At 34.5% G+C, this 25,769-nt stretch overlaps 2 protein-coding genes across 3 annotated transcripts in view; both read left to right on the forward strand.

Annotated features, from left to right (window-relative positions):
- The window catches only part of LOC114332530 (lactosylceramide 4-alpha-galactosyltransferase), a 107,199-nt gene that overhangs the window by 21,435 nt on the left and 59,995 nt on the right, over positions 1-25,769 (forward strand). The gene's annotated exons all lie outside the window — the stretch shown is intronic.
- The window catches only part of LOC114332540 (lactosylceramide 4-alpha-galactosyltransferase-like), a 53,645-nt gene continuing 38,738 nt past the window's right edge, over positions 10,863-25,769 (forward strand). The window contains exons 1-2 of one of the 2 annotated variants that reach the window (XM_028282355.2): positions 10,863-11,069; positions 24,015-24,642. In XM_028282355.2, coding sequence (XP_028138156.1) covers positions 24,050-24,642 — 593 coding nt within the window. In that variant the 5' untranslated portion in view covers positions 10,863-11,069; positions 24,015-24,049. Of the gene's footprint in view, positions 11,070-14,405; positions 14,573-24,014; positions 24,643-25,769 lie in introns of those variants that run through there. The other variant, XM_028282366.2, reaches the window with a different exon arrangement.

Consider the following 25,769-nt stretch of genomic DNA (forward strand, 5'->3'; position numbering starts at 1 on the left):
AGTCATACATAAGAATAACGTTAAGCTGTATGATATTTAAAAAGAATAAGTACTGACAAGTGTTATAGTGTAAAAGTGTAATAATAGCCCACCATAAGACTTTTACTAGTACTTAAGAGTCAGTGTAAAATTTACATATCTCATTTTTTTCTTATCGGGTAGTAATTAATATTAAGGTGATTTATGAACTTAAAAATTATTGTATGTTTGCTTAATTTTGTTATAAAGGAGAGACGTCAGTCAATATAAATAATATAAAATAGAGATGAAAGGAAATTGTTGCTGAAATTTCCTTTCATCTTCTCCCCGCCCAGAGAGATGTGATTGTACACGACAACCCTCAAGGAATTTTCCTAATTTATTGGTTATAAAAATAAGTTCATAATATTATAATTGCAATTTGTATAATTTATTACGATAGTAGCAAAGTTCAAAGCATTGAACTCATTTGAAAGACTGCAAAGAAAGCACACGTCATTCTTAATGTACGTATAGTACCTCACCATATGGTCATACATATTGGCACTGTTTTTAACTATAACAGATATAAATAGGAAAGTCGAGTACCTGAGACGTCGTTGTTGTCGTTGCACTTTCTAGCGCGTAGTCAGGGGATATAGTTACCGAGAAATGGGTTATCCCCGACCTATCTCAAAGTCAACGTAATGTCCATTTAATTATATAAAGAATAAAGTTTTTGTAAAAAGTTTAAGTTTGTTTGTTTGGGGTAGTGTCTTCGTTTAGCAACCCCCAACTTCACACTATTTCAGTTGCTGTAATTTTGGACCTGTTTTGTTTGTTTATTGCCCAATTCTCTGATCCATAGGTCATTACACTACGTACCAAGGTGTTATATATTCTGTTGTTTGTATTGCTGGTTATCTGTCTATGCCACAGTACCCCGTTCATTTGTTTAATACATGTTCTTGTCTGTGCTAATCTGCTGGTTACCTCTTGCTCGGTAGTTCCATTCTTTGAGAGTATAAATCCTAAGTATTTGAATTTTTCAGTGCCGTTAATTTCCCTACCATTAGTAGGTTATTTAAAGGTAATATATTGCAAAACCTCTAAATTTTAAAGAACTGCTTGGATTGACATGAAATTTGGCATACACATGGCAATAAGTCAAAGAAAATAAGTGATATTGTGCCAATGTGTGGTTTTGCCCTAGGGGTGAGTTTCACCCCCTTTTGGGGGTGAAAAATATATGTTCCAAATAAGTCAGGAGATGGATAAAATGACTAATTCTAAGCAACTTTTGTTCTATAAAGTTTTTCACCAAGTTAATATTTTTCGAGTTATTTGCGAGTGAATATGTTAATTTTTTTACAAAATAACCACGTTTTCAGACGGTTTTTCGCAAATAGCTCAAAAAGTAAATATTTGGTCGAAAAATATTCTTATCAAAAATATAGCACGTAAAAAAGTGAAAAACATGGTGTATATATTAAGTGACTATACCTAGTAGAAGCAGAGTTATAGCTAATGAAAAATAGGTTCATATTCGTCAAATTCCAAATCGAATATTTTAACGTGCCATAACCAAAAAACGAAGCACTTTTTTGGGCAAAACTCATTTTAACTTTTTAATGTGTTTAAAAAATGCTTATTTTTGTTTTTTAAAAAAAATTTTTAGCGTCAAAAGTAAACAAGTTGCGCTCAAAATAAAGTTGGTCCCTTTTCTTTGGTAAGATATCGGGAAAGTCACCCCCTAATTAGCATTTTAAATGAACTTAATTGTTACCACCTCAAAAGTTTTTTACTCGCGTATACTATATTCATAATATGATCTGTTTCATCGGTTGAAAGTCCTTATTTTTGAAAGAGCTGTAGTTAAAAGGGCTTGAACGAATCACTTATCACGAGTGTATGCAAATTTAGAAACACCGAATCTTAACCAATTTTTGTCTTACAGAAAAACAAAAAAATACAAAATATTCAGAAAAGTAGAGCCGATTTTTTTTATTGTTTAAGATTTTTGGTATCTCTAACAATTTTTAAGTTATTTTTAAAAAAAGCATTTTTTTCAAAATTAAAATTTTCAAAAATTTTACTTTAAAACTAAATTTTTTCAAAAATAAGCACTTTGAATCGATGAAACTTACAGATAATATAAACACAACATAAGTAAAGTAACTTATGAAGCGGTAACGATTAATTTCATTTAAGTTGCTAATTGGTGGGTGATCTTTTTGATTTTTTTTGCCAAAACAAAAGGTACCAACTTTATTTTGAGAGTAACTTGGTTACATTTGATGCTAGAAAAATTTTTTTATAAAAACAGAAATAAAGCTTTTTTTAAACACTTGTAAAAAGTTGTAATGTGTTTTCCCCAAAAATGCTTCATTATTTGAATATTTCACATTGAATTATTCTATTTGGAATTTTTCGAATATGAACCTATTTTTAATTAGCTATAACTCTGCTTTTGATAGGTATAGGGACCTAATATATGCACCGTTTTTTTCACTTTTTTATTTGCTATAGTTTTGGTAAGAATACTTTTTTCGACAAAATGCCTACGTTTATAGTTATTTGCGAAAAACCGTCTAAAAACGTGGTTATTTTGTTGAAAAATGAACATATAACTCTGCTTTTGATAGGTATAGGGACCTAATATATACCTACACCGTTTTTTTCACTTTTTTATATGCTATAGTTTTGGTAAGAATATTTTTTTCGACAAAATGCCTACGTTTAGAGTTATTTGCGAAAAACTGTCTAAAAACGTGGTTATTTTGTTGAAAAATGAACATATTCACTTGCAAATAACTCGAAAAGTATTGATTTGGTGAAAAAACTCTATAGAACAAAAGTTGCTTAAAACAAGTCAGTTTATCCATTTCGGCACTTATCTTGGACATATATTTTTTCACCCCCGAGATGGGGCGAAACTCACCCCTAGGGCAAAAGTACACATCGGCACCATATCACCTTTTTTCTTTGACATGTTAGCTATGCATATGCCAAATGTCATGTCAATCCAAGTGGTTCTTTAAAATTTACAGCAAAAACCGTGAAAGAATGTACTACATCGTATATTTCCAAGTTTCTCACTGGTTCTTGTTCTGTTGTTAAGTATTCGGTCTTCTCTAGGTTTATCTTCCAGTCCATTTTTTGTGTATTCCTCTTCTAATTTTCGGAGCATATAGGACAGATCGTCTTCATCTTGAGCCGTTACCACTTGGCCATCTGCAAAACTTAATGTGTACAAGAAGTTGTCCCGGATTGGTATTTCCATCCCTTCACATTTCCTTTTCCATGGTTTTAATATTTGTTTCAGGATTATCTTGAACAACGTCGGAGATGTAGAGCATCCCTGCAATAATCCTTTTATGGTCTTAAGTTCGTTGGAGTATTTATTGCCGGTTTTAACTCTTACCCTGTTGTTGTTGTAAAGGTTTTTTACGGCTTCTATTAACTTCTGAGTTATTCCGATTTCCTTTATCGTGTTCCATAATTGTTTTCTGGGAGCCGTGTCATATGTCTTTTTTAAATCGATAAATTCCATGTGTACTGGTCTATTTTTGCCATTTTTTCTCAATTATATGTTAAAGTGCATATAATATATGCACCACATATATAATATATGTGGTCTACCTTCCCGCCGTGAATCCCGCCTGATTTTCGACTCTTATTGGAGTCATCATCGGAGAGGCCTAGGCCTGCTGCTCTGTACTCGAAGTGACCAACCATGAAAGCTTATCCACACATTGCAGCTGACGTGTATGGATTAGGTGACTAGCGTCATCTGGCAATTAAAAGGTAAAGTTTTCAATCCTAATAGCAACATTAATAATATTGAAAAATATTAAAAACATTACTAAAAGATTATTAAATTGAAAACTTATTGGTCCATTTCCCTGGTGACACCTTAAAGGCTTCTAAATTTGCAAGCCAAATGGATGCTGCAGTAAAGACAAAAGGAAGGAATTCTAAACGTTGCAATTCACAACCCCCGTCTGCAGCTTGGTAAAGTTCCAACGGAACCTTTACCTTTTTTCTTAATAGTAGTCTTCCCACTCTTTTTCTGATACGTATTGTATTTGGACCTTTTCGTTGTTATTTTTCCTTAAAGATTTCAGTATTTTCCAAGGTTCCGATTTCCTTTTTCCTCCTATGTATTGTTCAATTTGTGCACATGTTCCTTCCCATTCTTCATTATTTTCTTTTGACATTCTTCGTTTTACTTCTCTGTTTTTCTCTTTGTACTTCTGTATGTCTTCTGGGGATCTGTCGGAAGAGCCATCAGCTCACAAGTTTTTGAATTTTTTCTGGAATCTGTATGATTTAAATTAGTCGGATTGTTCAATTGGCTTAGTGTACATTTTATTTAAAATATTTTATCTAGAATTCTGGAGCCTTGTACCAGCTTCTTCCAGGCTAAGTGGATTGAACAAGGCATTACCAGAAATTAGATAACTTACATTAGGTAACTTCACGTCTTATACCACTGCGAAAACGTACGCAGAGTCCACTGCAGGCGACCACTCAAGGATGTGAAAGTTTGAGCTAGATGAAGAGATTTAACGATGAAGGGAAGTACAATAGATCTGTAAAAGTTGTATATATATTTAAAAAATATATATAATATATATATAAACAATCTAGTTTTTTTCAAATGCTGAATATCCGAAAAATTACGCACGAAGTAATTTTCATAAAAAAAGGTTTTCTAATAAAAATCATAGAAAAAAGGGACTTACGAATGATAACAAACCTTTACTGGAATCAAAGAGCACAAATTGTAACGAACCCAATCCAGAAATTTAAATCAGGAGAGGAGTTAGGCAGGGATGTTATATGTCTCCATTACTAATTACTATTTAATGTTTATAGTGAAGCCATTTTTGATGAAGCATTACTATCTCAAAGTGAAAAAATAATAATTAACGGAAGATTTGTTAACAACATACGATATGCAGATGATAGGCAGATAAGATAAACATCCATTTAAGAAATGTACCGATAGAAAGACCTTGGATTAGAACTGAGAATAAGGGCTTTTAGTACGGGATCCGAATAGGAGGACGAAATGTACCCATCTGCTTGCCGGATAAAACATTTTTTTATTAAATTTCATACATAGACAAATATTTCTAGCTTAGGTTGCCTATCAAAATCGTGGCATAGCTATCCTTAAGGGGGCCGTAGGGGTTGAAATCAACATTTTAAGCACAGTTTTATGAACTTTTTTTGAAAGTATGAGAGAATAATTTTATTTTTAAATTAAATAAACATATTAAGTATAATTCAAAGAATATTCAAAAAAAAATCAAGAAAAAATATTGAAAAATAAGCTAACGATGGCAGATTTTTAAAGACACCTCAAAAAACAATGAATTTTGCGGTGGACATCATAATTGATCATTGGATCATGGTAGACAGAAAATTCAAAAATATTTTATTAGCTTATGAGTTTCTCGAGGTAACGCTGTCAAGTTTCTTTTAGTTTTATTGATCTTTGACTTTTTAGTATCACTCAGAAGTGAAAGCAACGAAATTTTTACAGAAAAAAGGGTGAAAATCAACATATTTATTATTGTTAAACAAAATATAAGTGTAAAACAAAAAATATCTCGACAGTGTTACCTCAAGGAATATATAAAGAAAATATGTACAAAATTCCAGGTGAGTTGGTCAAGTAGTTATTGAGCTACAATGTATACAGGCTTTAAAAAAACAGTTTTGAGAAAAACGCTTTTAAAGTATTGTAAACTTTTATTTTCAGTTTTTTTTTGTCTGCCAAATCGTAAAGTGATGCACACCGAAATATGGTTTGGAATCGCGGGGTAATTTACAAAAGAAAATGAGAACAGCTGTTGACCGTTTCTCACTACGCTCAAGCACGCTGGCGCGAAGATGCTGCAAAGCGAGTCGAAGGTAGGGAGATAGTGTTGAATATCCCTACTCGCTTTGCAGCAGGTTCGCGTCAGCACGCTTTAATAATAAACAACGGTCAACAGCTGTTCTCATTTTCTTTTGTAAATTACTCCGCGATTCAAAAAAATATTCCGGTGTGCATAATTTTACGATTTGACAGACAAACCGCAAATGAAACAGAAATTAAAAATAAAAGTTGATAATACTTTAAACGCTTTTTCCTCAAAACTGCTTTTTTCAAAGTAACTCAAAACTACTTGACCGACCCACCTGGAATTTTGTAAATATTTTCTTTAGACATTCCTTGAGGTAACGCTGTCGATATATTTTTTGTTTTATGCTTATTTTTTATTTAACAATAATAAATATGTTGATTTTCGCCCTTTTTTGTGCAAAAAATTTCGTTGTTTTGATTTCTGAGTGATACCAAAAAGTCAAAAATCGTTATAACTAAAAAACTCGACAGATTTATCTCGATAACCATATAAGCTAATAAAATATTTTTGAATTTTTTGGTTACCATGACCCAATGATAAGTTCGAATGTCCACCGCAAAATCCATTTTTTTTTTGAGGTCTCTTTAAAAATTTGCCACCGTTGGCTTATTTTTCAATATTTTTACTTAAATTTTTTTTGAGTATTCTTTGAATTATACTGAATACGCTTATTTAATTTAAAAATAAAATTATTTTTATCATGCTTTCAAAAAAAATTCACAAAAATGTGCTTGAAATGTTGATTTCAAACCCTACGGCCCCCCCTTAGGGATAGCTGGTCGTGTTTGTCTATGTATGAAATTTAATAAAAAAAAATGTTTTATCCGGCAAGCAGATGGGTACATTTCGTCCTCCTATTCGGATCTTAGACTATTTGAGATGCTACGTGTTTCCGATACTGCAAATGTGGAATTGAAAGCTGGACATTGAAGCAAGAACACATAAATAAGCTACAGTTCTTTGCAATGCCGTGTTACAGGAGGATGTTTAAAATAGCATGGACACAGAACAAAACTAACACGGAAGTTTTGCGAGAAATGAGTAATGAATACAAAATAATGAACACAATAAAAATAAGAAAGTTACAATATCTAGAACACGTAATGAGGGAACAGCGATATGAAATGCTAATGCATTCTTCTATACATGGTGTCCAGAAACTCTCCCGACAAACGAAGACCGGAGATTCTTCAGATAATTTTAAGACAATTTAACCCAATTCATATAGTGCGAAAATGCTTCCTGAGGGAGCTAGAGCTCTTTAAAGATGGCGTCTTGGAATTAGTTTTTCTTAAATATCTCCAGAACGCTTCTATTTAGAAAACCGAAAACTGGTACGATTATTTATCTTCCACAAATAAATCGATTCCATCAATTACGAATTTTTATTACCGGTCATAGGTGCCCGTTTTGGGTAGGGGAACGGGTATTTTATCGCATAACTTTTATGTCTTTAAGTTCTAAGCATTTTTGATACAGAATTATTAAATTGTGAGGTATTATAGTACTAAAAGGTACTCTTACTTTAAGTCGGTAGAATGCACCGTTTTCTAGAAAAATCGATTTGAAAATTTTTCGTTTATTGAATTTAAAAAAAAAATTGAATTTTTTTCAAAAAAAGACGGTGTATTTTACCGACTAAAAGCAAGAGTAACTTTTAATACTAGAATACCTCATAATTAATGAGGTGACATCATAAAGTGTCAAAAATGCTTAAAAATTAAAGACAAAAATTATTAATATATATTAATAATTATATTGGCACAATGGGCACAGACCAACCTGGTTGAATTGGCAAGTACCTAGCATCTTCGAGCAGGGAACCATGGCACCCTTTTAGCATGTGTTCCACTTTATCTATCAACATCGACTTGTAGTCATAACATTTTAATATATTACATTATGTAAACCATATACGATGATGTTAACACTATTTACAGTGTGCTAGTTTCAAAATACTCGGCAGGATGCACTGAAGATGTTCTGATTAGAACGAAAACGTTCTGCAATCCATGACATTTTATAGTTTTAAATAAACGATTTTATACCAGAATACATCTCGAAGTTTTTACTTCTGTATTGGTTTTTTAAACTATGGTATACAGCCAACTATTGGGATTTTCCCATTGATTTTTTAACAATACAATACTTGGGCCATGTGTTGAGAGGGGAGAGATATGAACTACTTCAAGATCATATTGGAAGGTAAAGTACAGGGCAAAAGATCAGTAGAAAGACGCCAGAACTCGTGGCTGAAAGACCTGAAAAGATGGTTTGCCGCTCAATTGTCATATGGATCGCCAACATTCGAAAGGAGACGGCGCAATAAGAAGACAGTGGCGTACTGAACATGGCTCCGCGGGTTCCGCGAAACCAGGGCGCGGGCACCGCAGGGGCCCGCTCAAACATGCTTTTTGATTCTTTTTATTTCTAATTTGATGGGGACATTTTGAACTACACAAGTAAAAACTAGAAAATAGAACTGCTTAATAAATTTTTATTTTTGCGTAATTACTTATAAATAGAGCCTGGATTATATGCAAAAATGCAAGTGCATAAACATGCAGCATATTTTTGTGAGTTTCTTTATAAATGCATATGCTATTCATATTTACTTGATTAAGGCCATATTGCGGCATGTTTTGACGTATTGGAAAATACTGCATAAATAAAATAGTTTCCTATATACAGTGCTAGTCAAAAGTCCGTACCCCCCCTCGTATCTTTTGAACGGTTATACTTATAATAGTGAAATTTGGAGGGAGGAAATAAACGGATGTAGGCGTCTTAACTAGTCATGGCAGGTGACGTAATAGTGACAGATGACGTTGCAGCGCCACCATGACAGATAATTTTAAATAGGACCTTATGGCAAGTGATACCTCGTTTGAAAGGTATTGAAAATACCTATTCAGTCATACTAATTTTTTTGGATATAAATTGATTTTGATTTTAATGAATAAATGAAATAAATATAAAATTGTAGTTTCGCATTTAATTAATAAAAATTCAAATGTCCGCCTATGGTTTTTTTTGTTAAAAAAGTTCACGTTTTTCAGTTCTCTAATAGTTTTTACGTCAACGTCAACCCTTTTGACAAGTAATCATAGGCGGAGGTTTGAATTTTTATTAATTAAATGCGAAACTACAATTTTCTATTATTTCATTTATTCATCAAAATTAGCTTAAACTCAAACAAAATTAGTATGACTGAATAGGTATTTTCAATACCTTTCAAACGAGGTATCACTTGCCATAAGGTCTCATTTAAAAGTATCTGTTATGGTGGCGCTGCAACGTCATCTGTCATTATTACGTCACCTGTCATAACTAGTTAAGACGCCTAAATGCGTTTATTTCCTCCCTCCAAATTTCACTATTATAAGTATAACCGTTCAAAAGATACGAGGGGGGGTACGGACTTTTGACTAGCACTGTATATTTAGATAATACTTTCTTAAAATTATTCATAGCAGGTATATTCTTGGGGTAACTACTAAATAACTTTATTACTTTATTTCAAGTATCTATCTACTAAATGGCTTTATTATAAATTTTATTGTTTGGGAAAACCCATCTGAAACTGTTTATCAGTAGAATAGGGCCAACAGGTAGCTAGGTATAGTATATTCGATTTTAAATCCTCTTTACGGCAAAAGGTCCTTTAAATGTCAACAAATTTTTAGTGAGAATTCTGTTTAGAATGAAGTGTCCTATATAAAATCGAATTTTGACATATGTAATTGTAAATTCTATTACAAAACTAGAGATTCAAAGATACAAAAATAGAAGGAGAACCTCAGAGATAGCATTTGCAAATAATAATATCAAATATGTCAAAGAAAGAATAATAAATCTTGCAGGGTCAGTTGTCTTGTAAGGTTCTAGGAGGTGGCAAACGCTGTCGTAGTCTTCTGCCAACTATGTCCCAGAAATGTTCGATTGGGTTAAGATCTGGACTATGCGGTGGCCAACTCAAAATCCGAAGATTTACCTGTTGTAAATTTTCGGTTACAGTTCGTGCAAAGTCAGGTCTTGCAGTATCGTGCATTAGCAAAAAATTGTTACCAATATAAGAAGCCGATAGCATGGTAGCTAAGTTCTTCGCTATGTAAGGTGACTGCTTGAAGGCACTCATTGCGGGTCAAATTGCTTGTAGCGCGTTCCATTTCCACCAAACAACAAAAAAAATTACGGACATAAATATTAAATCTACTAATTTTTACAACAAACCAGACACTTTTTGACTGTTAACAATTTGACATTTATCAAATTGTTAATTTATCATAGCCTACTTTGGGCTTGCTTATTAAACTAAGAAAAAATAAGGATTTATTGACGAAAAACATGGCTAGTTCTTAAAATACCTAACTTTTTTATTTTTCAATAAAAGCGAATGAATTAAAAAACAAAATGTTAAGAAAACGTGAAGCTATAGTTGGGTTTTAATGTTAGTATTTTATAAATGCTAGAATTCTCCACAGGGTGTTGCGAATTTTGAGAAAAAAAACACCATTTTGATTTATACGCCCGATATACAATGACGATTCACCTGTCTAGCAACAGTATTATTACAGCGATATGGTTAAAAAAATAACTCTATAACATATCAAAATCACTTAAATCGGACAACTTTAGGAAAAACGAGACATCAAAAAGTCCCATTTTTAAGGTGGTGCGTTAATTTTGCTACTGTGTATGATTTTACTGTGTATGTACCGTGACACATAAATGATGATTTTTTATATTTAATGTTTATTAAAAATTTTTGATATACGTGTGTTTTCATTGGACGGGAGGGGCAGCATCCCAACTGGAACCAGGGCCCGCGGATCTATGAGTACGCTACTGGAAGAAGATTTTTTTAAAAGCTGTCTGTTTCTGAAATATGTAATGAATTGATTCCATACTTTTGCATCATACTGTATATTATCTACAGTTCTCCAGGATACACAAACTTTTATAAGTCCGATACCAATTTGCTAAACCTTTATCTGATGTCGTAAAAGTACATGCTTATTTGTATTATAAACTTCATAACGAAGTAGTGTGGGTAACCGCACGAAATAAAGTTTTAGTTTTAATTGTTACGATGAGTTCTTAGAATTAGTTTTCAGAATACGAATTTTTTTAATATTCTGAAATCATATAATAAGTTAAGGTAATAGTTTTTTACCGAACAATTGGAGGGTGAGTAATTAACATTATTAGAACTGTCATTTTTCTGTAGGTATAAATACAGTGCTTTTCAGATAAAACTATCCACCTTAAATAACTTTTGAACCACTGATTTTTAGACAAGACGCAAAAACAAGTCAAATAATACTTAAAGGAGAGATTTAAATATGGCATTATGCCATATTTAAATGGAAAAGGCACCCTCTTACCCCCCCGTATCATCTCTTAATTTTTTTTTTAATTTCTTCAACCTTCTTTTAATTGATATTTGGATTCTTCTCTTTGTACTGATTTCACAAATGTATAACACTTGATGCTTAAAGTGATTAGTTTATGAGAAAAATAAATACAAAGGCAAGAAAACTGGATTGAATAAAAATTATGTTTTAATAATTTTATAACATTTATAATGAACATTTCACTACCAAAAATTTTAACAATAATTATTCAAAATTTTAACAATAATTATTCAAAATTTCAAAAGTCATTTTGAATAATTATTGTTAAAATTTTTGGTAGTGAAAAAATGTTCATTCTAAATGTTTGTACCTATCTAATAAAATTGTTAAATAGTATACTGTGCAACAAGTGAGAAAAAGACATATTTCTCACAAGCGCAAAAGTTTGTTGGCACGAGCTGAGGCACGAGGCGACGCGACGGCCGCAAATCAAGCGAGGGAGAAATATGTCATTTTCTCATGTGTTGTACACTGTACTTTTTTATGGATGCGGTTTTGTCAAGAGTTCAAACTTAAGTTCAAAATTAAATAATTTAGGTGCTTTTAGGTATATTATATGCCTAAATTGAAACACAATACATATCTATACATGTAGGTATTTAATATTCTTAAAATGTATGTACAGTCGGACAAATGAAAGAATACCCATGAACGAACATATAAAACACGCGGTATTTTCCTGTCACCGTGTCACGAAGAAAATTGCCCAACGCAAGTACATGTAATAATAATTATTACATGTACTTGCGCTGGCCAATTTTTTGTATGACACGGTGACAGGGAAATAAAGCGTGTTTAATATGTTCGTTCTTGGGTATTCTTTCATTTTTCCTACTGTATGTTATTTATTTAAAATTCTAATTAACAGTTATTTTTAAACAGTTTTGAAAGGTTATTCCTGGTAAGATTTGCTTCAACACATTTTTTGGCAGGATTAATTGGATTGAGATGTTTTAGAATCACTTTCGAGGGAGATCTTTCAGATTGGTTTCAGATCTTTCAGATATTGTTCCTTGGGAATTGGGAAAATATGAAGATATGAAGGTTTATTTAGAGAAAATGCAGTAAGAGGTAAACCAGATTGCTGAGAAGACACAGAAAATTGAAAAGGTGGAAGATAATTTCGAAAATGGATAAAATTCGATATGGAAAAAATGGAAGAAAAATTGAAGGAGATAGGAAAATGTCAAAAAGGAGGAGACCGTCGGGAAGAAGTTGTATACAGCTCTAATGAGAGCAGAATCCAATTTGGCGGGGATATTAGAAAGCAACATGCAGCACCTTTCATTAAAATCTTCAAAAACAAATTCCAACATATTATGCAGAACTTCGAAAACTGCAAGAAAATTATAAGAAGTCATCTAAAAGACAGAGCTGCTTTGTAGCTTATGACTTCATGGAGAGATTTTGAGACAAATTTTTTATAATGGTGCAATAAAACAGGTTAAAGTCAATCATTGTATTTGTTAGAATTAATATGCCTATTACAATCGGGCAACTTGAAGTAGAACTTGACTGAAAGTACTTTAAAAAGTTTATTTGACCTCGTTACAATCTATGCACGGCCAACCAAACAGGGGCCCTATTGGCCGGGGGCCCTGGGGCATGCCCCAATGGTAGTTACGGCCCTGCTGCTGCTCTGAATAAACCTGTTAAGAAACATACATAAGGAATTTGGGATAATTAAAGAGAAACAAGTCAAAAAAAAGGAATTTTGGTACCATTATTTTTAAAAAAGATAATAATAATAAAACATGAAGAGTAACTAAGTAGGGAACAAAAATAAAAAGAGAATTATGGATAAAATATTGGCCTTACAACGACACGTACTGTATGTTAAACAAATATAGTATAAAAATAAACTTCCTTAAACCAAATAATTATTATTTTTGCGTAAATAAATGCATTTAGTTATCCAATTTTTTTCGACTTATCTTGACATGCAACAATTACAATAAACTCATCAACAACATTATTTCTGACAGTGTTTTCCATAATCATATCATATTTAGTCAGAGTCAGCAAAGATCTTGTGATTAAAATTATCTTTGCAGTTTTCACTACAGCGTGATTTTTATAATAAAAAAAAAATACGTTTTGAACGTAATCCGTTTACTTCATGTTAATTTTATTTTTATAATACTTTAGCTGCTTAAAGAGAGATGATTCTTTTTAAAACTGTTTATCGGCTATTACTGATGGAAATTAATGTTAAAAAAATACTGACAATATGTTAAACAATCTACATTGCCTTCGAACAGTGTATTCTGTAACAAAATTAGAATGAAAATTAGATACGAGTACAAGATTTCTAAAGTGAGCATTAGCTGGAGTCGGCGTGAGCAAAATTGTATTTTTTCCACGATCGGAACCAATCAGAGGACCAATATAAATTCTTGTTCATTATCCTCTTTCAGACATTGTGACCGCTCTGAATATTTTGCGCAGTACCTTTCTTTCAAAAATCGATAGAGAAGATCTTTTGGTTATTGATCATGTCTCTGATTATGTATACATATTAGGCGTCAACGCTCTTCCGTTAGGGATCTATGGAGGAGTACGACTGAGCCGCAAACCCTTATCCCTTGCCTTACTGCTCCCCCATAGACCGATCAGACACCAGCATATTCCAGTCTAAACCGTAGATACATATTTTAGAATTGTAAACTACTACGTTAGAATTTTTATTTTTCTGTTCACAAGTGATCATATCTATGTATATGTATCTTGTGGGACAGTCCAACAATAGTTGAACATAAATTGGAAGAAGATCTTCAACAGAAGATCTACAAAAGACTTGGCGGCTTGGCCTAGCGGAGTTTTCAAATTTATAAGGCAGATTATTACTTATGTATTTTAAAAAGCGAATTTACAAATTGTTAAATATTTTAAGTACTTTTTAATTATTTATTCACTCGTTTACACAATGATATAATTTCTTATTAATTCAGTTAATAAATAAATTATCTTTTGAAATAAAATTTACATTATTTTTATGTTAATATAAAAAACAATAGTTTAATTAATATTTGATAAAATACTGCAGATCATTTTTTGGGTGAGGAAAATTGCTGTTTTTATTTAAAAATAATGCACAAAAATTATAGCGTTCCGCTATAATTTTAAATTAAATTCAGCGCAACATACATAGTCTTTCTACAGTAGATAAGAAATATTTTATTGGCTTAATAGAGTGACGGCGACAATTGTTATAATATATTATGTAAATTATTTTTTTGAGAAAAAGGCGGTTTTAGAGAACAATCCCAAAACAGGGTAAGTTTTTAGAGCGACAGTGTATATTTTCTCATATTTAAATTCCTCTAATTATTTCTGCTCTTACAATATAAATACTCTGAGCCAATTAAAAAAAAAAACAAGGAAAACTTATTTACCAGCAATTTTATTGCTGGAATCGAATCTTAAGATTGTATACAGTCAGAAAAATGAAAGAATACCCATGAACGAACATATAAAACACACTGTGTATCCCTGTCCCCGTGTCACAAAGAAAATTGCCGAGCGCAAGTAGGTACATGTAAAAATTATTATTATTCCAACAAAATTCCAACAGAAAATGGACTTAGTTACTCAAAGAAGTATCGACCAATATAAAAATAAAATAAAAATTCCATTTTTATTCAGTTACAATGCGAAGACAAAACAATCTTATTTTTCACTTAAAATACGGAGCGCAGTCCAGCCCTCTGAATCGACGATTTTCGACTCTTGTTGGAGTCTCATCGGAGAGAACGTAGGCCTGCTTCTCCATACTTCAAATGATCAACACAGAGAGTTCAACCCCCACACCGCAACTGACGTGAATGGACTAGGTGACTAGCGTCATCTGGCAATTGAAAGATGAAATAGTTTTCAACCCTTTTTTTTTGGGAGGTGAGAATCTTCAAAAGACCGTCTGGGAAGGTGTCCCAGGTGTGTCGGATTCGATCCGTCACGCTTCACCGAACCGCCTACCGACTAAACTCACCTCCTCTTCCTCCAGCCGACAGGTCTGGAACCGCTCTTGGCGAGCATGTCTGACCCGTCGACCTTACTCATAACTCCCCCCGGGCACCCTCTGCGTGCACTCCGTAGATTAAGCGGCCACCCAGCCGCCTCGTCCCGCACACACCCCGCACAAAGACCGGTCGGTGAAGACGACCGTCCCGTGCAGCCCATGTGCGGGTGGGGCGACCGGGGTGCCCCCAATCAAACATGAACTAGCAAAAGGATACCAGTCGACAGTTACGAGCAACTCCAAACATTCGTGCTTTCATCAATTCGCACTCACACTCATACCCATTCATTCTACAGTTAAAAAGGAAACAGTCAGTGAGGTTGGGTGTAAAAATCCTCCCCCACTACCTGATACAAAACAAAAAACAGACTAAAAAAACAAGACAAAACAGAAAGTAAACAAAACAATAAAAAGGCGGTCAGCATGGGTTAGATGTAAAAGGTCCTCCCCCTGCTGACTACCGCTTACAACACGCAACACATTTGAGTAATAAAATTGATTTAAAATGATAAATATTGTATAAATAAGATTGAAGAAGCAAACAAGGAGATAAAACAAGATAAAATAAATAAATAAGTAAAACTAGTTAAAATAAGACAGACAGCGCAGGTTGGATGTAAAGGATCCTCCCCCCACTGGCTGCCATCTGCGACACAAAAATAAAAACGTTAAAAAATAAATAAATAGACGGTCATCCCGCTTGCAGTCGCCTCTCTTTCTCCTCTTTGTGCTTCATTGTCTTCGTGACAAAAGCAATGATCAGGTCGAAGTCTCTCTTGCTATTGATAGCTTTATCAATTAGCTCGTGAGGCTCGCCTAGAGGGGATCCCAGTCCCAGCTGCAGCTCGGTACGTCCCGCCTGGTATGCAGGGCACACGAAGACGACATGCTGCGCGTCATCCACTACTCCACACTCAGGGCATAGATCGTCCACGGTTTTCCCTATACGATGAGTAAACTTCCTGAACGATCCATGTCCCGTCAAAAATTGTGTGAAATAGTAGCTGACGCGCCGATGCCGGCACTCGTACCACCTCACCACATCTGGAATCAGGGATCTCGTCCAGGCCGTCTTCTCGACTTCGGCTGCCCATTCCCTCTGCCACATCTCTAGACTTCTTTTCCTTTCTTGTGGACCTGAACCTATTGCCCCGTTGCCCCTCTGGTACATTCGGACTCTTTCTCTGGCCAGGATGTGCACCGGTACAGACCCAGCCACCACCTGTAAGGCAATGGTTGATACGGTTCTGTACGCGCTGCACACCCTGATTAGAGGTTTCCTTTATGTCCTAAGAAGCACGTGTTTATACTTTTTCATTCGAAGGACCTCGTGCCACACTGGGGCTCCGTATAAAACTATGGATAAGATGGATTGTGCCATCACTATTCTCTTCTGGGATCCAGGACCCCCTATATTTGGCATAAATTTATTTAGTATAGAGGTCCTTTCTTCTGCCTTCCGACATGCTTCTTGTACGTGTTGTCCGAATTTAAGCTTGTCGTCGAAAATAATTCCGAGGTACTTAACCGTCTTTTGGGGTCTTATTACAGAGCCTTTATATCCAAATATTATGTCATCTCTCTTTCTTGGTCCCCTCAAGATAATGGATTCTGTCTTCTCTACTGCTAACTTTAGATCATTTCTCTCTATCCAATCTGCGGTCTTCTGTATTGCTTCGTTTACTTTTTGTATTATTCCCCTATTCATGTCGTCTTCGACCAGTAAGGCTAGGTCGTCCGCGTATGCAATCGCTCTCACTCCTCTCTGCCTGTTTACTTCTAGTACCCCGTTGTATATTATATTCCAAAGTAAGGGTCCCAGGACTGACCCCTGGGGTACACCCGCGGTCATTTCTTTCTTCTTTTTCTTCGATATGCATACGGTTCTTGCAGATAGGTAGTCCTTTATTATGTTGGACACATACTCTGGAGCCCCAAATTCGACTATTTGGTCTACTATGTGACCCCAGTTTGCTGAATTTTCAACCCTAATATCAATATTATTAATATTTAAAAATATTAAAATATTACTAAAAGATTTTTAAATTGAGAACTTATTGGTCCATTTCCTTGGTAACACATCCATGGCTTCTAAAATTTGCAAGCCAGATGGATGCTGAAGCGAAGAAGACAAGGGGGAATTCAAAAAACTTACAATTCACGACCCCGTCTGTTCAGCTGGTAAATTCCAACAGAAAATGGACCTAGTTACTCAAAGAAGTAACGACCAATATAAAAATAAAAATCAAATAAAAATGTCATCTTTATTCAGTTACAATGCGAAAGCAAAACAATCTTATTTTTCACTTAAAATACGGAGCGCAGTCCATCCCTCTGAATCGACGATTTTCGACTCTTGTTGGAGTCTCATCGGAGAGAACGTAGGCCTGCTTCTTCATACTTCAAGTGATCAACACCGAGAGTTCTCAATATTTTTAAAAATCTTTTAGTAATATTTTAATATTATTAAATATTAATAATATTGCTATTAGGATTGAAAACTACTTCATTTTTCAATTGCCAGATGACGCTAGTCACCTAGTACATTCACGTCAGTTGCGGTGTGGGGGATGAACTCTCGGGGTTCAAATGGGGTAGTGAAGCGCAATACAAGATGCTGTCTCCAGTTAGCATCTCTAGCCTCTCCTACTCAATTCCTATCCTCACCTCCACGAAGTGCGGCTTGGGCTGCACGGGTGAACCCTGGAGAACCTGAGCAACCTTACCGGAGATTGGGTAACCAACCCCAGTAGAAAGTAGGGTCAGGGCTGACGAGGAAGGGAGAAATGGTCCTCCGAAAAGGGGGTTGGGCGATAGGCCAGTAACCTATTCTTGTAAAAAAGTACTACTACGAAACCTTCAGATAGGCCTCGGAATGGACGGATATCAAGACGACGACTTTGGCAACGGAATATGGAATTTATGCTGGGAACATGGAATGTCAGAACGCTAAATAGACCAGGAGCACAGAAGATCCTTCTACACGAACTGAAAAGATATAAAATAGGAATCACTGCAGTACAAGAAACTAAATGGTTGGGAAAAGGTATCCGGGACACTAAAACACACACTATACTGTATAGCGGTAAAGATGAAGGAAATAAAGAATTTGGAGTAGCCTTTATCGTAGATAATAAAATGAAGCACCTGATAACAGATTTTCAAGCCATCAATGAAAGAATCTGCAAGCTTAGGATAAAAACGCATTTCTTTAACATAACCCTTATAAATGTACACTGTCCCACAAATGAACAGGAAGAAGACACTAAGGTAGCCTTTTATCAAGATCTAAAACGAATCTATGACTCAATACCAAGAAACGACATTAAAATGGTGATAGGCGACACAAACGACAAGATCGGAAAAGAAGAAGACTACATAGGGGTAATAGGGAAACATAGTTTGCATAGAGACACACATGAGAATGGTCAGTTTCTAATAGATTTCGCAGCTGGAAAGAATACGATTATCAGTTCGACATGCTTCCCACATCGGGACATACATAAGGGCACTTGGATATCACCTGACGGAAACACAATAAATCAAATAGACCATATACTGACTGAAAAAAGAATGGCGACGAGTATATTAGATGTAAAAAGCAGACGTGGCGCAAGCTGTAACTCAGACCATCTACTAGTGCAGACACGGTTTAGATGCAAAATCAGTCGACAGGTAAAGGAAAAATATCCAAAACAAGAAAAACTAAACTTAGATAACCTAAAAGTCCCTGAGGTACAAGAAAGATTTGAGAGAACAGAAAAATTACTAGAAGGAAACAGAGCAGACTCCACAATAGAAAATCAATGGAACACCATAAGCAGTATCATACTAAACACAGCGAAAGAAGTCATAGGAACAAAGACACAACGGAGAGAAGAAGCATGGTTCGATGAAGAATGCAAACAAGCTATACAGGAAAGAAATGAAGCACATAAGAATTACATACTCAGACGTACTAGAGAGAGAAAAACAGAATTTGAGAACAAAAGACGAAGAGCAGATAAACTGTGCAGGCAGAAAAAGAGAAAGTACGAAAACCAACGGATACTAAACATAGAGAGGGAGTTTAAGGAAAACGAAACACGTAGTGCATACCAACTTATTAAACATTTAAGACAGGGATACAAACCGAAGCCTAGCCTCTGCAAAAATAAGAAGGGTGAAATCATTAGCGATATGAACGAAATTAAGATATCCTGGATGACATATTTTAAGGAAGTATTAAACAAAGGGGCACAACCACCATCACAACAACAGAGACAGCAGCAGGCACGGCAGGAGGTACAACAACAAGAGCTGGGGGAAGATGGAGAAGAAAATGAATTAACTAGACCCCCAACGCTAGAGGAGGTCCAAACGGCAATCCACATACAAAAAAGCCATAAAGCACCGGGAATAGATAAAATACCGGCAGAACTACTCAAGCAAGGAGGAAGGAATTTGACACAACAGATGTATCAGCTAATACGAGAGATATGGATAGAAGAAGAAATCCCCCAACAATGGAAGAAAAGTATAATCTGCCCTATTCATAAAAAAGGAGACAAACTGTTGTGTCAGAATTATAGAGGCATCTCTTTACTTTGTTCGGGATACAAAATATTCACAAACATCCTTAATCGAAGACTTCAACCTCTCACGGAAAAAATCATCGGGGAATATCAAGCAGGGTTTAGGCAAAATAGATCTACCATTGACCAACTATTTACAGTTAAACAAATACTAGCCAAAGCGTGGGAATATGATATGGACGTTTACAATCTCTTTGTAGATTTTAAACAAGCCTATGATTCAATAGATAGAACAATTCTACCTAATATATTGGAAGAATTTGGCATACCATCAAAATCAATACGACTAGTGCAAATGGCAATGACAGAAACAGAAGCACAAGTATGTATTCAAGGACAGATCACTGATGCGTTTACGATAACGCAAGGACTGAAGCAAGGCGACTGACTGGCTCCAACGCTTTTTAATCTTGTTCTTGAATATGTAATTAGACGGTTGACGGTAAGCGGAAATAACATACTTACAAACAAATCTACCCAATTAGCAGCATACGCGGATGATATAAACATAATGAGCAGAACAAAGAATGCAGCGAATGAAACCTACTTTGAGTTGAAACAAAGTGCAGAAGCAGTAGGGCTAGCAATAAATACAAATAAAACAAAACTACTCATACAAACCAGATCAAATAGACCGGCGCAACAACACTTTATTGACGATATAGAACATGTGAATAGATTCACGTACCTAGGAATGGATCTGGTTGCAAGCAGTAAAGAAGAACCGGAAATAAATAGAAGGCTTGTGCTGGCAAATAAAGCCTATTTCGCGATGGGCCACATATTCAAATCGCGAGACGTACACCGAAAAACAAAACTCCGGGTATATAAAACAATAATCAGGCCCATAGTAAGTTATGGCTGCGAAACATGGGTGGTGACACAGAAATCTGCCAATGCATTAGATGTGTTTGAAAGAAAAGTATTACGTAGGATACTGGGCCCAATAAGGGAAAATAACAACTGGCGAATTAGGTATAATAGAGAAATATACGAGCAATATAGCGAACCAACTCTAGCACAACACACTAAACTGCAGAGATTACGGTGGGCAGGGCACGTGGTCCGCATGCATGAGAATAGAATCCCCAGAAAATTGCTGAATGCAAGAATGCAGGGAAGAAGACCGGTTGGAAGACCTAAAAAGAGATGGGAAGACGAGGTCGATGAGGATGCCAGGAACTTCCTGGGAACGCGTTCATGGAAAAGAACAGCGGTAAATCGAAATGATTGGAGAAGCTTATTGAAGGAGGCCAAGGCTCGATTTGGGCTGTAGTGCCATTGGATGGATGGATGGATGGATGAACTCTCGGTGTTGATCACTTGAAGTATGGAGAAGCACGCCTACGTTCTCTCCGATGAGACTCCAACAAGAGTCGAAAGTCGAAAAAATGGAATTTTCATTTTATTTTTAATTTTATTGTTAATTAAGAATTTACGGTCGCAATAATAACCATAATAATTAAGATACATCAGAATAACTATTATTTTCATATAAAGGGCACTATACCTATCGTACTTTACAGAATTGAAATTGGACTATTTAAGTGGTCTCAGAAATGTTTTAAATTTATAAACAATTTTTTGGCTTGTAAACAATTTAGTCCTGTCGCCAGGAGGGGTACAACGGCCTCCTTAATTCAAATGGACTTACCCAAGTTGTTTTTATGTATTTTGACCCGTAGACCACGAATTTTTTTGGGTAACAGTTGATCCGGATGTCGATAAGATTTTTATAAACAAAAAACTTGAGGAATTACATAACAGCGATTTTTCGTAAAACAAAACATTTTTTTGTATTTTTTGAGTCATTCTAAGCATAACATGTTTTTACAAGTTTTACAAGAAGAACTTTCAAAAAATCGAAAAACTGCAATTTTTGAACCCGAATAACTTTTGATTAAAAAATAAAATAGCAATTCTGCTTACCGCATTTGAAAGCTCAAGTCAAATTCTATCGACTTTGATTATTTTCATTGCTAAAAATTAATTTTTTTATTGTTAAACAAAGCTACAAACACATAGTACTTAAATGATGTTTTCAATGCATTTATCGTTTAAAATCGAACGAGTAGGCGGGCATACAGACAATTTCTACGTAGATTACGTACATTAAAACGCATGCATTGGGCACGGGAAACAATATGTGTTTATAGCTTTGTTTAACAATAAAAAAATTAATTTTTAGCAATGCAAATAATCAAAACCAATAGAATTTGACTTATACTTTCAAATGCAGTAAGCAAAAATTGCAATTTTTCGATTTTTTGAAAGTAGAAATAAAGAAAACTTGGGTAAGCCCATCTGAATTAAGGAGGCCGTTGTACTCCCCTGGCGACAGGACTAATTAGAATATCGCTGTAACTACTACATTAAATTAAATTAAAAAACTGTATTGGAAAGGACGCAGCATAACGCTTTTTAAAAAAAATTGTTTAATTGCGATGAGTGCTTCTTGAGATACAATCGGTCAAAATTGAATGGCATGTGCGACGGAGTTATAAACAATAGGATGGTAACTTTCGGACCATTGTCTTTTTCTTTGGGCCTCTTTCTACACGCACATTTTCATATCTTCAAGAGACTCATAACATAATTATGTTATACCTATGTTATATATATAGTTGTTTCATTTTATCTTTGCACATGCGTCATGATTCATTTTCAAACAAGTTAAATCAAAACATAAAGCGAAGCATACGTCGATGTGTAGTAACATTGATTCATACTGTCAGTGGTAATAATTGAGCCGCGGAGAGTAAAAAGTAGTGTAAGTTAAAAAATCAAGTTCTCGGCAAGCAAGTGCTTTAGTAGAAATTCTGTACACATGAAGGTGTTTATGGAATTTGTTTTTTGTTTGGACAATTTTTTTATGTAATTATGTTTATTTACAATCTACATCATTAAAAGAGTATTAAGTAAATTTGTTCCATGTTTTTGGGCATGAAGAAGAGACTTCCAATGATGTCGAAGCGATCGTAGTATTATGAGACTCTGGTATATCGGCTGTGTAGAGTGAGAAAAGCAGCGGCCCGAGAACACTACCTTGCGGAACTCCGGAGTTAATAGTACAGAGGCTGGATTTTTGGTCTTTGAATTTTACTGAGAAATATCTATTTGATAAGTAGGATTTGATTAGGAGGAAATAGTTACTAGATAGTGCTAATTTTACTTTGTAAAGCAGACCTCTGTGCCAAACTTTGTATTTGGACAAATAAATATAATATATTCTTTTATCTTTATCAGCTCTTACAAGTTACAAAAATACTTCATCCACAGTTTCATACAATATTTTATCTACCATAAACAAATAAAACAACTGCAACTCCTCGTCACTGGAATACATTTTTTCTATTCTACAATTTTTAGAACTTTGACATTTAGAAATTCAAACTTGTTTCAAACCATAAAACTGTCAAAACTTTTGTTGTAATTTATTACTCACATGTCATCACTATGAGAACGGGAAAGTTAAGGATATTTTATTATAATATCGCTGATTTGCAAAAAGGTGCCAAGTGACATTTTACTCAAAAGAGGAGTTATGTGCAAAAATGATAGGTACAGAGGTTCTACCTATTCTGTAAAAAGGTGTCATGTGTATTACTTATTGTTGTTGAAATAGTCTCATAATTTTTTGGTGCCAAGTAACATTTTTTTTAAACTGGCTGTGTAAAAAGGAGCCAAGTTCCACATAGTAAAAATATAAAAATGTTACTTGGCCCATTTTTGTAAATCAGCGACGATATGAAAGTGTGCCAAAAAACAGTGCGAAAAAGTAAATCCCATTTAAAATACATTGTTACTTCACACAATTTAAACCCTTCACGCAATGCTATCTATAATGACAGTTTTCACAAACTAAAAACTTACACATAATATGAGTTAAAATGAGATATACAGTAAAACCTGTGTTAACGGCCACCTGTCAAAACCGGCCACCTGAACTAACCCGCCAGTTTCAAAGTTCCCCAAACCAAAATTTGTGGACTACAAAACCTGGTATTAGCGGCCACCTTTTTATTCCGGCCAATAGTTCTGTCATTTTTAGTGACCGTTATAGAGAGGTTTTACTGTAGTAGATAAAATTTTTTAATATACTTATAATTTTTCTTTTTAATTGTAGTTACTTAGACAAGTTAATGTGGAATATTACTCAGTATGCTTATCTACCGACACAGACGAATGATACTACGAGTATGCACGCTTGTAGCAATACTGGTTGTAACAGTTAGCATGATGCTAGTTATTTTCAACAACACCAACACTTATTTACTTAAAAAATTTAACTCCCTATGTACAGCAGAACTCATTGGAACTTCAACTCCAACTACAACAAAGGCCTCTAAAAAGACTCCTATTTATTGTTATCGAGAAAACGGAGAATCTCTACCTGATATCTCAGACTTTAAACCAAGACCAGGAAAATCTATATTCTTCCATGAAACATCATGCCACTCATTTGACCACGGCAAAATAGTCATTAATTCACGACAAGCCTGTGCTGTGGAAAGCGCAGCCAAAATGAATCCAGATCTGGATGTATATTTACTGTATGCTTCGCCAGGGATATTTAGATTTGAAGGAAATGAATCAGATCATTTTTTAAGAAGTTTATTAAGTTATAAAAATATTCATATCCTACATTTGAATTACGGAAACTACGTTAAAGGTACGCCAGTGGAGACATTGTGGACTTCCGGAAAGATTGAGAAATCTTCATTTGTTGTGTCACATGCAAGTGACGTATTGAGGTAAGCAAATTTCAAGTTCCTCTGTTAAGTCCACTTTACATCAACAATAATTGAACAAGAAATTGACAACAAGTTATTCAAGGTCAAATTTGACTTATACAAAACACAATTCTACATCCAATTTTGCCGTGAATAAAAAGAAAATAAAGAAATTTGACAAAATAAAACATATCCAATTGTTCTATTTCATCAAATTCCTTCATTTTCTTTTACAAACCATACATTTTGTACTCGTCAAATTTGGCCTTGAATAACTTTGTCAATTTCTTGTTCAATTTATTGTTGATGTAAAGTGGACATTAGTCTAGTCGCAACATAGGGGTCCGGTGGACACTTTTAGTTCGCCTCGATTTGATGGTGGTATTATAGGTTTTTTGGGTCGCTGAATCCAATGGAAGTGGTCTGAAAGCCCAAATGTGGTGGGTTTAATTGTTATTAACAAATTGTGGTAAAATTACGTATTTTTCAGGAATTATTAGAAGCCCTGTAAATAAATTGATAGTGTTAAGGTCTTCTCTGGTGTATTTTTGGTCGCTGAATCGAGTGCGACTAGTGGCGATTACTCAATATATGTTATTATTTTGTTAATAGCAAATTATTTGTTTATTCGCCGAAAAGCTTAGTCTTTTTCATAGTATTTTTATACGCTAAATCGATTGCCACTAGTCGTGATAGCTTAAACCACGTTCCGACTTTGTTATTAATAAATAACTGCAAAAATAACGGTTTATACAGGGTGATTGATTAGTGTGAGGAAGCTCAGTAGATCTGTTATAGTAAAAATTACAAAAAAAAGTTATTGACAAAAATTGTAGGCAACTTTAAACTCCACATTTTAAAATTAGTTACAATCTTACAGGGTGTTCCATAAGATGGTGGCAGACCAAACTTATGTTTTTTTAAATGGAACACCCTGTATTTTATTTTAAATTTGAAATTTGCTTCACTTCCACATCACAACAATGTAAAGTTTTATTATGTTATACCGGGTACTTAAAAAGTTATAGCCAATATTACCTGAAAATCGTATCAAGTTTAACTCCCTGTATAATTAAAAAGGAGTACAGGAACATTGATCTATTGCAACCATAGTTTTTTAATAATTGTTAAAAATTATAAAACATATT

The sequence above is a fragment of the Diabrotica virgifera genome, chromosome 5, assembly GCF_917563875.1.
Source record: "Diabrotica virgifera virgifera chromosome 5, PGI_DIABVI_V3a".
NCBI lineage: Eukaryota > Metazoa > Arthropoda > Insecta > Coleoptera > Chrysomelidae > Diabrotica > Diabrotica virgifera.